At 33.7% G+C, this 17002-nt stretch overlaps 1 protein-coding gene across 2 annotated transcripts in view; it reads left to right on the top strand.

The window, feature by feature from the left end:
* Nucleotides 1-16730, top strand: part of LOC111045926 — a 255507-nt gene extending 238777 nt beyond the window's left edge. For both annotated transcript variants that reach the window (XM_039428825.1, XM_022331403.2), the window contains exons 3-4: nucleotides 8433-8520; nucleotides 13174-16730. In XM_039428825.1, the coding sequence (XP_039284759.1) occupies nucleotides 8433-8520; nucleotides 13174-13348 (263 nt within the window). In that variant the 3' untranslated portion in view covers nucleotides 13349-16730. The remainder of the gene's footprint in view (nucleotides 1-8432; nucleotides 8521-13173) is intronic.
* Nucleotides 16731-17002: the final 272 nt, after the last annotated feature.

Genomic DNA, 17002 nt, shown 5'->3' with positions numbered 1-17002 from the left:
GCCTGTTCTTGTCACTCTTCTCCTAGACTTCTCGGAACTCGTAATCGTAAAGGTGTGCGGAGAATCGAAGTGATTAAACGGTTTAGTGAATACGCGTGTGAAAGAAGGCTGGCGGACGGAAGACTACCTAATGCTCTACCGGAGGATTGCTGTCCGGGGACGAATGCTTAAAATAAAACCGGTGAGTCCGTTCCTTATTGAAAATTAGTTAAAAGGGACCCTTAGGTCAATCCAAAATTCTCACAATATGTATGGAATTGTTATACTATAAAATGAGTTACTATTTCCGTTCTAATCAATCTACTGAGTTCAGAAGTAAACCTGCAGCTTAAAGCATGTCCAGAGCAATATGGACATTTTGGATCCAATTAAAATTATTTCTCAGTGTTGCTGTGGAATTGAATTACACGATGATAATAAACAAGGTTGTCGTGCTCATACATACTGAGTTTTGTACTTTTGATAACGAAATGTATAACAGTTTGATAAGACAAGATTTCTCACAAGAATGGGTAAAATTTCATTCATAAATAAATTACCATATTATGATTCATATTCTGAATATACTAATATACTTCAAGAGCATGAAAAATCGCATCAAGATGAATCAGATGTCAATTGAAGCTGTAGATCCTTTTATCTCGTATCGCCATCTTCCAATAATCCTTATTCGAGCTTAAAGCTTATGTGGGTATCAGGTTTAGAAAAAAATCTCGGAATGAAATTTCTTTATTAAGAGAAGACCGTTAATTCTTTGGATCCACTACTATTTGATTATAACGTCACACCAATCTCTTACTAACACCACTTTAAACGTTCTAACGAGCAATTTAGAGACAAGAAACAAGATGAGAGAACCTTCAACCTTCTCTCAGGAAAACATAAATTGTTGCTTCCAGTTTGACATACCGTACAATTCTCTCACAAACTCATCAATTGATCCAAGGACGATGCCGAAATAAAAGATGCAGCATCTGTGGTTTATTCATTCGTGTGCCAATTCGGTTATACATTTTTCGTCTTCCACCCAAGAATGGAAACATTGTAAATCCTTGTTCCCGTTATTGTAGTTGCATTCTACTTATCATGATTTTTCTCCAGATGTTGCACCAGCTCCTGCGAATTCAGAAAAGCTATCGGGAAATACGACTTGCTATTTATTCCGGGGTTAGAAATGTGGTGCTCAACGCAGACAGTTTTGGCAGGTCAATATCTCGAATAAATCCTGCAGTCATTTATCAAGCATGGCGAATACTTCCTCTTCATCTTCACTTCCTATCAGTTATCATCCACATCTGCTCCCTCGTACGGCTCTCCCAATCAATCGTCGGTGTCATAGAGCTCATGATTTTCCATTCTCAAAAAAAAATCGTGTATTATTCCATGAGTTTGAAGACCACATGGCAAAGCAAAGACTATATAAATATAATGGGGAATCTCCCAGCATCTCATAGTTCTTAGTTTCAAATTTAACATTAGGCCTACTACTTGATTATGTTGTTGTGGTTTCATTATTGATAATTAAAGTAGTCATTAATTTTTTCTGTTTGATCTAGACTATTCCAACATGCAGTCTGAATTCAGACTCATCTTATGATCAAACTCATATTATTATCATATTCCAGAGTTGAATATCATTGAAGTTTCTTTCCAATATTATTAACTGCAATATGAATACCTGTAATTTCCACTTAATACAAATGTTGTCATCAGAAGCATGTCAGAACATATCAAGTGAAAAAAATCACAATTGGTATAATATTGAATATTCAGTGCAAGGAATATCATATTGTGTTTGATTGACAAATAAGAAGAGACAATAGTATTATTCAATAGACTTATTTTTAATAACGATGATAAACAATGATGAGCATAATTCATTAAATTGCTTCCATGAAATCAGTCATTCATTCATTGTATAAAACACTATAATCATAATACAATTATGACATTGGAGGGAAAACTAGGCTGAGCCTGTACTATTTCTCTCCAACAATTTTTATAAAATGTTATGTTGTCCAAAGTTAAGGTTATGTAAACACACACTGCTTCGTCCCTTGATTTTCGGTCCAGGAATAATGATTTGAAAATTTTTAATTTTGGAGGTTGATGTTTGTCGATCAAAAGAATCGGGAGTTAATCACTTTGTCACCACTGCACAACATGAACCACAAAATATTCATCACAATTTATCCACAATAAAATGTTTTATTTTCAACTGATTTTGGCCGTTTGCACAGTCAAAGCTTAAACTGAATTTAATCAGCTGGTGGCTTAAACTCAAAATGAAACTCATTATAACAAACGAGACTTGATACGGATTTAATCCAGTTTAAAATGAAATTTAGTTTAAACTGGCACTGTGCAAACGGCTCAAATTTCTAAAGTTGACAGTCAGGTACAGAAATACTATATCAGAGAGCAGGAAAGCTTGACCATAATAATTTACAGAGATCGTATTTGATAGTGCAGATTGGATGGGTGATCTTGAGAATCCAAGGGAATTTGTTGGCTTCCTTTTTAGCAATGATCTGGGAGAGGGGAGAGGGGATAGCTTCACCCTGGAACGGCATTTGGGTTTGCGATTACTCTTTTCCATTACAGTCTCACCCCCTCCCTTGCTCCCTTACACCCCTCCCTTACCCTTCCCTCTCTACCCTTGACTTCCCTCAACACCACCCTACGTCACACCTCTCTGGGCAGGCGAAGACTGAGATTACGGAGCAAAGGCATCAGCTGAATTTTAATTAAGGGATTGAAGTCATGAAAAAAGACCAGTGAGAGAGTGAATTATCAAGCTCTCGCCTGAGAAAGGACGTCAACCTTTCCCTTATACTTGATGAGACCTTACTTGAAATTCGTTTTCTTTAGTATCTGACATTCTTCAGTTTTTATTGAACTTCGTCTTACGTCTCGAATAACTCTATTCTTTTGTAATGGTTGATTGGTTTGTACCAAGTTTATTTGTTTCAGCTTAGTTTTCTTAATTGTATATTTTTTCTTATTCTCTTTTTGTACTTTGTATTTGTTTCCTTTCATCTCATACTTGAAATCATCGTATTGTGATATCATTTTGTCTAAGTTTATTCAACTTTTGCTACTGATATTTCTGTAACTGGGTAACCTTAAGTTCTTTGAATTGTAAATAAAATTTCGATTTGAGGATTTGGATTTACGTATGTTGCCAATTCTATGGATTAATCTCAAAACGAGAATAGAATGTTTCACCTCTATTATATGAGCCTATCATGCGATTTTCTCGGATACTCTTTCTGCATCCTCGCATATAAATTCCACTTATTATTTTTAACACTGCGAATATCTCTAGCTCTGAAATCTTAGTGGAAGGAGAGTGGAAAGAAGCAAGATGCGATTGCTTATTATAACCCTGGTGAACGTGGAAATAAAACTGTTTAACCTACTTGAACAAGTTCATACTTTTTTTGAAAATATGCATTATTCCACTGCAATTTTCGTTAACATCCATAGAAACTACCTCATTACCTCAGTTTCCCCTCAATTTTTCTTATCAACTTAATTCTTTCTTTGCATATTTCATTCTTCTTCAGTTTCAACTCTACTATATTCACTCTATTATCCCAATCACCATCTTTCGCCTTATTTCTTAATTAGATTACCAGTCTTTCGCTTTATTATTGATTTGAATGGAGAAATGATTGATAAATTTCATGCTTCTGACTAGGAATTATAATTATTTTTGAATGAAGGCAGTCATTCTTTTATGCTTAGTCCTTTTTCTTGAAATTCCTTTCATTTCTCTGTTGCCATGTCTTCTTCAAATATATATCTCTTTCTTTCTGCGCTTCAGAAGAAAAATATAGAGGAATGAATCCCTTTCATGCAAAAAAGCTCTCTTTGCATTGTACACCGAATGAACGAGTCGATAATGAGATTTGATGAGCGCTGCACAGCACAAAGTGGGGAAGCCTCATTACAACTCTTTCAAAGATGAAGAGCTCACTTCACCCTCCCCCCATCATCATCACAAAATCGAACAATCCTTTTTCGTTCTTCAATCACCGAAATTTTCTTTGTGGAAATTGACGCTTTCTATTCAATTGTCTGCCAATAGCGTTGCAGCTCATTACGTTCATCCATTTTGATCCTTTGGAGGGTTCTGAAACACGATTCTGAGATTTTTGGATCGTGAAGAATACTTGAATCTTAATTATGACTCATAAAATTTATTGAGCTTACCGTTTGATTATCCGAAGTGTGATAATTAATGGATAAGTTAGTTGTAATGTAATGTAAGGTTTGATGACAGATCCCTTGGTCTAATTTTGTTTTCAGTATACTACTATTGCTTGCTGCAACCAGGACTTCCTATATACCGGACCTGCGCCTACAAAAAAAAATGGCCGCCGTATGTGGTGACCTGCAATGATATTTTAAACGGGAACTATACGAACTGAGATCTTGACGAACTCAGACGCTCTCCTAACAGCTGATTAGTGATTTTTTCTCAGTAGGAATTTCTATAAGACCACCACATACGGCGGTCATTTTTTTTTCTAGGCTCAGGTCCGGTAGTATATAGGAGGTCCTGCTGCAACGGTCGATTATCATTTGACTTTCTATGACGGAATAAATTTCAACCATGATAGTTACGTTGACAGTTAATATACTTCTTCCTAGAAGATGAGAATAGGATATAGTTAAATGGTTTCAATTTCAAACAAAAGAACTGAACTGGCTGGAGTCCTGTTTTTAGCCGATATGTGAGACGCTCTCATGAGCCAATCGCAGATGTGTGACGAAAGCTACGCTAACTTAGACGTCCGCCATTGGTTGAGGGCGTGGCTAAGCTCTTGGCCAATGACGGGTCTCCAGCCTACAGAAACGGAGTTTAGTAATGTTGTTCACAGAGTTCAGCACAGTATGGATCGATATACAGAGATCATAGAAACAGTCACTGTAGCTCGATAGTTTGTGATTAAAAATGCAGGTTTAGTTTTAGTGGATTGATTCTCTATTGATTCTATAATTATTAATTCATAAAACAAGTACATCATCAGAAATAATAGATCAATTGGAATTATTTATAGAGCAATTGGAAATTTTATTGAAAAAGCTTTGACGTTTTGGAAGAGCTTAGAAATACTTCTTGGAATCGGTGTTTTTTACTCGTTTCTCTCTCCTTTCGAGAAGAAATTGACAGAAAACTATAGATTTTGGTAAAGAGGTGCAGCTAGGGGAGATTTTTCCACTAGAATTACTGACGAAATTGACATTGTCCAGCGTTTTTCTATTCTTTCTCAGCTTTCTTAAAAACTGATAATTTCAAATTCGGATTTTTGTAACGGAGTCACCACTTAGGGACGATTGGAATGATAATCAAATTTGTATATTTTACTTGTTGGTCATATGAAACTGCATCAAGGTAGGAACGCTCCCGCAGTATATGCCACATCAAAGTGTAATGTAATTATATTAATAATATCCTTTATCTATCAATAAATCTATCAATATAATATGATGGTAATTTTGTCAGAAAGATATTGATCGTAGATCGATCACTCAATTCTTGATTCAACAACCATTATCTTGGATTGCTGCTATCCAAAATACATACGAGACTCTAAACATTCTGCTCAGTTTGTAGGATGAGATGAGAAAAATACGCTCTTGCATGTTTGTAACATACTAGTGTCAGATTTCGTGTGAATGGAAAATCATGCAAATAACTTGATATTCAGCTCGTTGAAACTCAATCTCAGTATTTGCATGATGGAGACAGAGCGACGCTCGCAATAAAGTAACACAGGCTGAGTTAACGCAGCCTTCGTAACGAACAGAGTTCAAAAAATAAATCCCTCTCTGCTATATTCCTCTCATCCGCAACGCACATCTACGTTTTCCCAATCAATTTGCATCAGGCTTTCCAGCCAGGATTCAAGGATTGCGACTCCTGAAAGGAGAAACGTTTTACGATGTAACTTCTGATTTTACAACTGATTCCCCGTCAAACAGAGAGGATGAGCAACTTTTGCCATACAAACGTTGGCACGTGTTCTGTTTTAACTTCCTGAAGCATTAGCCTCTGAAACCGAGGTCAAAAAGTTGGATATAACAACACTGCGTGATCTATTCAATCCTCGCTCAAGCGGATTCCCATCAGACACGTGTTAGCCTACTTTCCTTGAAAAAATCATTTTTATAAAAAATGATAGTCTCTTCCCAACAAGATCTGTGTTCCAATTTAGTTCTTCCTAATATAATATATCTACGAAAGAGTATAATTATCAAGTTCTCAAATTTCCTATAATTATTAAAGTGAATGAAGAAGACTAAGAAACTGTCAAAAACCACAGATTTATTGATACTTAGAAAGACCGATTTCGGTTATTACACCATTGTCAATCTCTGATAAACTAAAAATGGTGTAATAACCGAAACCGGTCTTTCTAAAGTATCAATAAATCTGTGGTTTTTGACAATTTCTTAGTCTTTTTCATTCAATATGAATAATTACCACAATATCAACTTCTCAACTACACAAAAAATTATTATTGTGTTCATTATTTCTCAATTCATTAGTAGTGGAAGATACCTCTATTCAACAAATTAATAAAAACAATATAACAACTGGTAGTACCCTTTATTGAAAACTTTATAATATTTTAACGCCTTGTTTCGATCATAGGTCATTTTCAAGCTCTAACTAGTCGTTAAAATATTTTAAAGTTTCTAATAAAGGATACTACAAATTGTTATATTGTTTTTATTAATTTGAATAAAGTAGCCCATATAAGTGAAGTGATTTTATGAAATGGCTAATCAACTCTCTTCTACATTATTCAGTCTCAGATATACATTATTGCAGAGTGGGCATATCATATTGATTCCCAATGTGGAATGAGGATTGTGGAATTGTATTTCTATTCATGATATTGTATTGGAATGAGATCACTAACAAAATGCCTTATTACTTCGGGAAGTATCATTTTCCCACTTCATCTGTTTAATCTACCATCATTTTATACAACTATATTACTGTTTTCAAAAACACTTCTCATTATATTCCTATAGGTCAACAGTGGTACAGTGTTTCCTCTCAAAGGATATGTTCCTCAATTCTACAGTACTTTGAATGTATATTTGAAACGTTATTTGATACCAAATATGTTTTAGAATGACTCCTGGGACATGAAATCGATTGGTCATACTCTACCAGTAGATCAAAGAGTATTTTGATTGAAATTCCTGAATAAATATTCCAAGTTGCGTTCTCATTCGTTCCAAATGGAATTTAAAATCAAACGATCAAACATATTCCCAATTCAGTTATTCAATTTCAGATGGATTTGAAACGCAGCTTTACATGTCAGTAAAGTCAAACCCTACATATCTTGCAAAATATTCTAGTGGACTCATTGAGCCTTGAAACCTTCTACTATATTAGCAGAATTCCTTCTAATCAGTAGAATATTAGTTTTATTTTATTTTATTCTTCTTAATAATGAGTAAATTTGGGAACATATAGTTTGTGATTATCAAGTATCGGTATAGTACTTGTATATTGTGCCCAGCTCATTGTCATTCAATTCCTAATTCACTTTAATTTAATCATGATTTCTACAAGTATATTCATTCTTCATTCTTTTTTGATTGACTTATTCTTAATTGATTCATACAATAAGTACATCATCAAAATGATAGGGAGAGAAAGATAACCTTGTGCTATTCCTTTCTCAATTTTAGATCTTCATCGAATCCATAAACAATGTAATCAGATTAACCGTCAATCTATCCATATCTATATGCATACCATTATCTTTGAACGAACAGAGAGTTTAAGATCGACAATAATTGTGATTTGACTTATAAGACGATGGTTGTAATTCGATTTATAATGATTTGAGAACTGTCATACTAGACGATATTCTAAGTACACTTAACTATACTACAATCATTATTGATGGATGGAATTACATAATAAAGTCCTTATCTCAATACTTCACTCATTAGATGGTAAACTGAGAATAATGACAAGTAATGATTGAATTTCAATACTGTTTTTCCCCCTTAGAACTTTTTTCTGGGCTTGATCATAAAGGGAAGATAGCATGTATTATTCTGCCACCCATGGCATATTGCGTTTCTTATTTTTACTGACATATTACTCTAAGGTGGAAAGTTACATAGAATTTTATGAAAACATAGACATGGACAATGAAAATCGTGTACGGATATGATGTGAAACTGTCAATAACCAAACTATTTAAAAATTCATCCGTTCAATAAGATACTAACGTCAAAGAAACAATTCTCAGTATTCGAACCGATTGTTCACAGTCATTTTGTTGTTCACGAGAGCTGAATCATTATATCTCGAATGAACAGAGTTTTCTCCAATATTCAGCTGGCAAAGCAAAGAAATTGAAATATTTTCCTATTTCCTTTTTCAGAGGAGTCTCTCACCTGTAACGTCTGCGATCGATCCTTTTGTAGTCCACGGCAACTCTCGCAACACCAACAGAAGAAAAGACATTTCGGGTGAGCAAAACAACACAATATTTTTGCGTTTCTGCTTTCAAAGCTTCACTGCATTTCTTTTTCAGCTTGGATTTTCCGGTCTCGCAGAAAGACGAGCATAAAAAGTTTGTGGACGAGAGTGTCAATCGATCACTTACTTGTAGGAAACTCACTAACTCCGGTCGGAGTTCTATTTTCTGTTTTCTATTCTTGGAGTCTTCAGGTACCTTTTCATTCCATCTCATCCATTTCCAGATTACCACACATAATATTATACATATAATATCGCTACTCAGAGTATCACTAAATTGATATAAAGTGGTAAATTTCTATCATCTTTTTCCAGTTCTCTTTAACGCATAAAAATTATATCTTGATAGAGATGATGGAACTGGGTTGTTTGTAATTCTATCAGCATGATTATGAGTTAACAATCAATAAATTATCAGGTTATGACTGAAATTCCTCATCGTGTTCATATATATTTTTCTGTACTTGATTCACATTGAATAACTTATTTAAAGATTTGTCTTTTTCAAATTCAGGCTACAACTGAGCATGAGCATTTCCCATCAACAGATTAGCGTAAGACATACTACAAAAGTATCCTATCGTGAAATACCTATTTTAAGATTATATTTTTTCTTCAAAATAAGTTTTGTATTCATCACTATTTTATTTTACTGATCAATAACCAATTGTTAGTCCATATTTCTACTGTGCATATTTCCCATTGTGGAATTCTTATTGATAACTCACGCTTAGAAAACATAAGTCTTCTATGAGAAAACCTATTCCACACAAAAAAAGATACAAAAAGAGGGAGAAAATTAATATTTTGGGAATGAAATGGATGTAGGAACAATTTGAAGTTATCATAAGAATATAACTTTTCCTTCAAATACGTTTTCTCATTCATCACTATTTCTTTGTACTGATCAACAACCAACAATTCCATTATCCATGAATTATTCTCCATTTTTGAATAATTATCAATAACCATATTCTGAAAAATATAAATTTTCCATGAAAAGAACGAATTCCCTTCAAAAGAAAGTGAGAGAAAACTAGCATTTTTCAATAAAATAGATATCGAAACATCCTATAGACTCATCATATTCATTTTTGAGTAAGCCATAAACGCAACATTAGATATTAGCTATTTGATTTAAGCGCTCATGCGCTTTGATGTAATTCACTTAATGAAAAGCAATTAGTTGATTAGGACACCTAGTTGTAGAGGGGACACTATCATCATGGAGAGACTTGTGGCCAATCAACCTCTTTGGTGATTGATTATTTGGTTCGCAAGATTAGATGGATGCTGAGTTAATTAACGCGAGACCTACAACTATCTGCCCTCCATTCACAATTTCAACTAACCCGGCAATGAAACTTCCCAACGATGAAATCAATTCAGATTCTACTCGAGAAATTGTCTCTCAAATTTATATAATATGTAAAAAACACTTGATAATGTGTTATAAGTCTTCTACTCTGATAAAACTTGACGTTTAAATCATTATTAACTCAAAGATCAAGTATATGATTGATAACAGATCACGTTTTAGGAATTTACGCTACTCTTCAATTGTCTCTTCAATATTAAAACTCAGTTAGAATTGCTTTGTCCAACCAGCTTACCAAAACTTATCGAAGATTACCAAATTTTACCAGCTTAACAGTTCACTTATAAACCAAAAAGCTTGAATAGCACTGACTAGCCCAAACTCTAACTATATTTCTTTAAAACACTTCTCTCTAAGCACAATACATCTCATCTAAACAAACAACGGTAAAGAAAATGATATACTAATAAACAAGTTCTTTGAACGATATAATTGAGATTTAAAGGTAATCTAGGTTCCACCTTTTGTGATAAACTCGAAGCTTTGATTATTTACTTTCAAATTTTGCTGAAATTGAATGTGGAATGAGCGTTTACTTTGCTTTAACTGGGATTATAGGAATGATATGACTTCTGGGGCCTGTTTCATAAAAGTTACAAGTCCTGTACTACAGGTAAAATTTAGAAGTTTGTGTTTCATCAACAATTTTCCCTGTAGAACAATTTACAAGACATTTGCCTGTATTACAAGTAAATAATACAGAACTTTATCATAGTTCTGTTTCATAAAAAGAAACTTCCTATATTACTGGACCTGTAAGATGTTGAATATTTTATCATAGTTTAGACCATCCTAAAACTTTTACAAGTATAGGTAGAATCTTGAAAAGCGACATTTTGTTGAGAGGGCAACATGTTAAAATGGATGAAGGTAGTAGTTCTAGTTCTGGTAAAGATGACTATGTTATTATTCGTAGGCCAAGAATTTACAATGACAGAACTTCTTACAATATGATGCAGGAAACTTATCAATATTATGAACGGTTTAGATCAAGCTTTCCTCAATAAAGCGTTATTGGAAATATTCAAAAAATGTACGTCCATAATGTTTTTTATCAAACAATTTTAATGTCGTTAATTTAATTATTAACATTCGATAATTAACTTTTTTGAAACATTACTACTCACATAACTATTATAATAAGTTATGAAAGTTAAGTAGACCTAGTTATTATAATTTCCCAACTATTTATCATTAACAAAGTTATTTTCCAGCATGAATGCAATCTGTCCATCGTCAGAAATTTGACAATGTGGATTTTCCACCAAAACATGTTAAGTAGCATTTTGTTCAAATATTATATTAGGCTCGCTGGCCAATGAAAACATCAATTCAAAATAAAGGAACTGTAATACAGGCAAATATTACAGTTGATTTTACAAGTGTAGAATTATTTTTATGAAACATAATTTTACAGGATTGTAAATTTTAATTTATAAGTCCTGTAATACAGGCTCTGTATTACAAGGATTTCATTAAACAGGCCCCTGAAGTACATCACGTCGTGATTGTGAATTGAATAGTGTATCTATAGTAAATATAGAAAATAAGAAACTCTCAATGTTTGATTCATTAATTGTGTGTTTTGCCACAACTGCTGTAAGACCAGGAATGCAATCTAAGAATGAAAACTATAGGAGAACAAGAAAATACAATTTCAATGGTCAATTATATTCTTATTTAAAGAGCAAGTTCATTTGCATAACAATGTAAACTGTGGACTTGTTTATGAATGACAATTATACGGGGCACTTCACCCTTTTCAAAAGTCAATACTGCGACCCGAGATTGAGGTTTGAATAGTCCTGCTTTTAAATTGAGGCCATTTCGCCATGACTGAGATAGAGTGCTCGTTAACTTCAGCACCACACGCCATAATTATTATACAGCACAGTAGTGACATAGCTTGAATCAATTTGCATGCTTAGTTTGTTCACATGCCTTTCTCATGTTTTAAATTAAGAAAACCTTGGTGGAGTTCATAAAGCGAATACTGAACTGTGTTAGCGTCATACAGAGGGTATGATGTTTTTTACCAACGATGTGAGAATGTCATCATTTGCCTCAGTTTCAAAAAGCTATAACTTATTCTACACTAATTGATATGCTTATTCACTTGAGAATAATCATTTTTCAACAAATACATTCCCGTCCTCCAATTTCTTCAGTCACCGCTCTGTCAATAAAATACAAGCAAGCAGTAGGCCTACTTATTTCAAAGCACGGTCTGATCCTATGTTTCAATCTGGTAATAAGTTATTGAAAATCAACTTAATAAAATAATTATTTAGTGAATGGGAACTAGTAACCGAATTAGCACCGAATTAGCACCGAATTAGTAATGATTAGTAATTAGAGTTTGATTTACTAGTAATATTCCGCACTCACAGAGCCAACTGGGCTAAACAAACGTAGAGCACTACAGAGGAAAATGAGCTCAAATCATTAATCTATCACTGTATCCTTGCTGGAGGTGTAGAATCTATTTTTATCCAAATTGAAATCGAATTTTACAGTCATGAAAAAGCAATTCTACAAATAATAAAAGAAAGTAAAATGCCTTACTTGAATTAAATCTACAGTCATCATAAATAGAAACAGATCAAAGACATTCATATTGTTTTCTGACATGGAGCCGCTAGGATTTTGTGGAGCACTGCATTGTAAAACTTTTTCCGAAAATTGTGCGAACTGCACTTCTTAAAATTGTACGTACCGCAAACAATGTTAATCCAAAGACCCCTATTCAAAACTATTTCAAGTTCAAACTCAGTTAAGTTATATCAGTGAGTCAAGTCAACGATTTTTGAATACAGATTTCAGTTCAACATGACTCACTGAAGTTCTAACTTGGCTAAGATTGAAATCGAAATCGTTTTGAATAAGGGTTTCAGATTAACATTGTCTGCAGAACGTACAATTTGAAAAAGTGAAGCTTGTACAATTCTTACAAATAACGAAAAAAATGCTACTTTGTGAGAGAACTGCAAAACATTGTAAAGCTTTAAAATTCACATAATAATAATAATAATATTCGTATGGATTTTATTGGTGGGGAGTTCCTGACGGAAGTTCCACCTCACCTGAATATACAATTTAAACCGTCAATGGGCCTTACAACTGTCATACATCAGCGGGACCGACAGTTTAACATGGGATGAGTGACCTGTTCAAAAACTTTTGGTGATGAGCGAGTTTGAACCACATGGTTTGCAGTTGGCACAATCCTCACGCGATCTGAAACAATTTCGTACATCCTTTTCAGATGCGGAGCCTGTGACAGTCTATTCCAGTCGTTGATGGCACTCGAACACCACAAGGAGGAGTTCGAGCACTGGTCGGGAGACGACTGCGCACTCAACCCCAACGGACACACTGATGAAGACGAGGAATCGTCTTGTAGCGAAGAAACTTCCGAAGAAATGGAGAGACTGCTATGAAAACCTTTTTTGTCGATCACAATTTTTGTACACTTTGAAGTCCCCTCGATCACCTCCTAGAAAGGAGGGCAAAATATTGATAAGCTGGAATGCTTTGAAGATTATATTCCATTCCATTCAGGGCCATATGCACCATCTCGGTTTAAACTCGGAATGGAACATGTTATATTATAAAGGCGACCATGTCTACTGATTTGTAATCATGAATGAGCGTTTAACCAGAGACAAATAACAGATGGAAATTACTAAGATAGACGAAAATCCAAATGAATGCTGTAATTCACCCCGAAGACCGTCTATTAGAATTTCCATCTAGCTGTTTACCCTGTTGTCAATATTTGCAGTAGCAGATGTCTTCAGGGTGAATTGCAGCATTTATTTGGATTTTCGTCCAATTATAATAATAATTAGAGACAAATAAATTTAATATTATATTTACTTTATGGTTCAACGTAGATGATGCATATGGGCCTCAGACATTTTGTGCTGATAATGCAGCAGGCAACATATTAACGAATGTAACCAAGAACTTCCAGTCCTTAAACTTTTAAGATTAAGTATTGTCAGTATTAATTAATGTACGAGGAAATCTTCCCACCAATTATTAAACTGTGAGAGATTCATTGTAATACAATGAATCCACTCATGATTGTACTAATGGGTGAGAGTAATTTAAAAGACCCAACAATTTTTGTACTCAAAAACTATATTTTCTTCCAAGATCATTATTTTCAATGAATCATATTACCATTTTCTTAGAGTTATTTTCGATTGTAGTAAACCATTTCTTGATCTCAACTGTGTAATTGATAGAATATTATTGTAAGACTTTTGTTGTTTGTTGAATAATATATTGAATGTAATTGTATGGATATTGTAAATAGTGATAATTTTAGTAATACTAATTACCATTGAATGTAATTGCCTGAACTCCGATATAGTTATAGATATTCTATGGAATATACTCGTTATTTTTATAAGAGAAATGAATATTTCCACTAGTGGAATCAATAACCAAATAGGGATCAAAAGCATTATCTCTATTTCTGTTCAAATATTGCACATTTTTGCAGTTGAAACGTGTAGTTTGACTGGAGAGATTCGATTTCACATTTCCCAAGGGAGAAAGAAGTTACTTAGGAACGTGAATTGATAGACTGGATAAGAATTTTGTGAGTGATAAGATTCGATGAGAAGAAGAGTGTGATCAAGCTTGACAGTCTACGAAGTGTATTTCAATGACTGGATGACTGTCAGTCATAATATTATCTTTAAGACAATCGTGAGGTATTTATCCTGACTCTATAGGAATTTCATTCATCATAACTTATTCCATTCAATGTCCATTGATATCTTCTTATCTTTTAATTCCTCCTTCATGAATTTATGTCATACTGGTTTCCTACTATGCCACAAGGTCCCATAAGTTATGAAGAGGAGCATCAAGAAGAGAATTCAACATGTTTTCATGCAATAAGATGCAGAGACCCACGTTTTATAGCCTGGGAATATGTTTTCTGTGGTATGATAAGAGTGGCAGCTCCCCTTCGAGAGATTGTAGTCGTATATAATTTTCAATTTCGATGTTTGTCAATTATTCGTGGAAATGAATAATGGAATCTTGATTTTTTTTGTAAAGTTTTATTGCTCGCAATAGGTTTGAAACTCTAACTTCAGATAAAAAAATGATACAGTGTTATATTGACAAAGTCAAGTTTCCAATGAAATGATAGTTGATTGATGAAGAAATTATGGTTTGATAAATGATAATGATAATGAATTGGTCATCGAATGATAATAAAATGATAATGGAAGTCAGTAGAGAAGCAAATCCATCACCCAAGGAAAGCTCCTCTCGATATCCAGCTAGAGTTGGGAACAGTTGAAGAGTAGATTGAGAATAATTTACCTCATTCACTTATGAAAAACACAAATACAAACTGTCAAATGTAAGTGATTTATATTTGTGTTTTTCAACCACTCTTAAGTGGTTCTGTGTTTTTCATTATGGGAAATACCACAATATCACACAAAACACAACTGTCATTCACTTATAGTTTAACAGATTGGGAAAACGAAGAATAGAAAGAATTTTAATGTAGAATTTTTCTGCCAATAAATTTATGTATCTCTGCAAAAATTGCTGCAGAATCGTTGAAAGTCCACAATTATATCACTAACTGGAATCGTTTGTGCAGTATGTCCTTATGGAATCGTTATATCTGTATGGAATCATATTTTCCTAATATGCTGCAGTGATTCTCTCAAATCTTTGATCTTTCCACAATGAAAATAATATTACATGAGGAAATTATCAAGCTACAACTTTGTGTCAAAAGCGTCAAAATGAAATAGAACGTCACCAAGGACATCAGAAAGCCACATTAGTTATTGGTTAATGGAGGAGATTGATGAAAAGTACTTTTTTGAGAGAGTAGAAAATTTAGATGTAGTGATGGGGAAATATTATTCATGTACTATATTACTGTTGAAAGGATAAAAACCAATTCCATTATCTTCGACAAACTTTGTTATCTCAAATCATTGCAAACCAGTCTATGCAGGACAGATTGTATTCCATCAAAATATTACGATATTGTGATGGAATTTAATCTCTCCTGAATATTTGTAGTACTAGAATCAATACAATTCTCCTGGATCTCAATTTACCTTGGAACTGGACATTACATTAGCATTGGAAATTGGATTAGTTACCTGAATAACCTGGTGAAGCAATAAATGTCCATTACAACATTATTTGTTCGAAATGACTCGTGAACCCATTAGCGGTAATGACTCGACCATATTTGATTTCCACTCTTGAGTCTCCGACCCGTTGTTTTTGTTGGACAAAATGCAAATTTCGCTGCAAAAATGAAGCATTTTTCCAGATTATACACCGATTGAATTGAGAATCCATCAGAATCAACCCATTAAATTTTCCTATTCATGAATTCCTTACTTGATTGATTGAAAAGATGGAGATTGAATAATCAATTATTCAATTTCAAAATGAACATTCTAAAAATTAACAGATTCATTAACTACAACAATGCATTGTGAAATCAATATTATTATTTGCTCTAGTTGAAAACGTTTATTCACAAGGAACTCACTCAAAACTTCTGTTGATGCCGGTTGAAGGTTCAATATTTGATATTATTGAAGTGAATCAGTGATCTCCCTGGAACTGGATAGCCTAGATAGTTTCGAAATTTATGGATATGAAGAACATAAAGCTGTGACTTGAATGTAACTGTTTGCAACTATTGAAGTAATTGCAATATGTAATAATTATTCTGTAAATACTTGTTTGTACAATGTTGATTTTTCGATGTTACCGTTTATTTTGACCCGGTGTTAATAAAATACTTTTCCAATATACTGTCGAACTTATTTCAGAACCTCCTAACACAGATTCGTATTCAACAGCACTACTGTATTTGAAACTGAAGGATTCAGCAACATTGTTACATTGCATAGTACGTGAGAGAGTTCTAAAAATTATTTCTAGCTGGGAAAAACTTTTTTTTCTGAAATCTGGTTTATGATGCTCAAATGAGTTTCATAACTACTACATTGATTATGACATGAGGGATGGTTATAGGGCCCACAATAGAATACCAGACTGGAATCATTACTGCTTTTCTTCAA

Source organism: Nilaparvata lugens, chromosome 5, assembly GCF_014356525.2.
Source record: "Nilaparvata lugens isolate BPH chromosome 5, ASM1435652v1, whole genome shotgun sequence".
In the NCBI taxonomy this organism is placed as follows: domain Eukaryota; kingdom Metazoa; phylum Arthropoda; class Insecta; order Hemiptera; family Delphacidae; genus Nilaparvata; species Nilaparvata lugens.
This window is presented reverse-complemented; position numbering and strand designations above follow the sequence as displayed.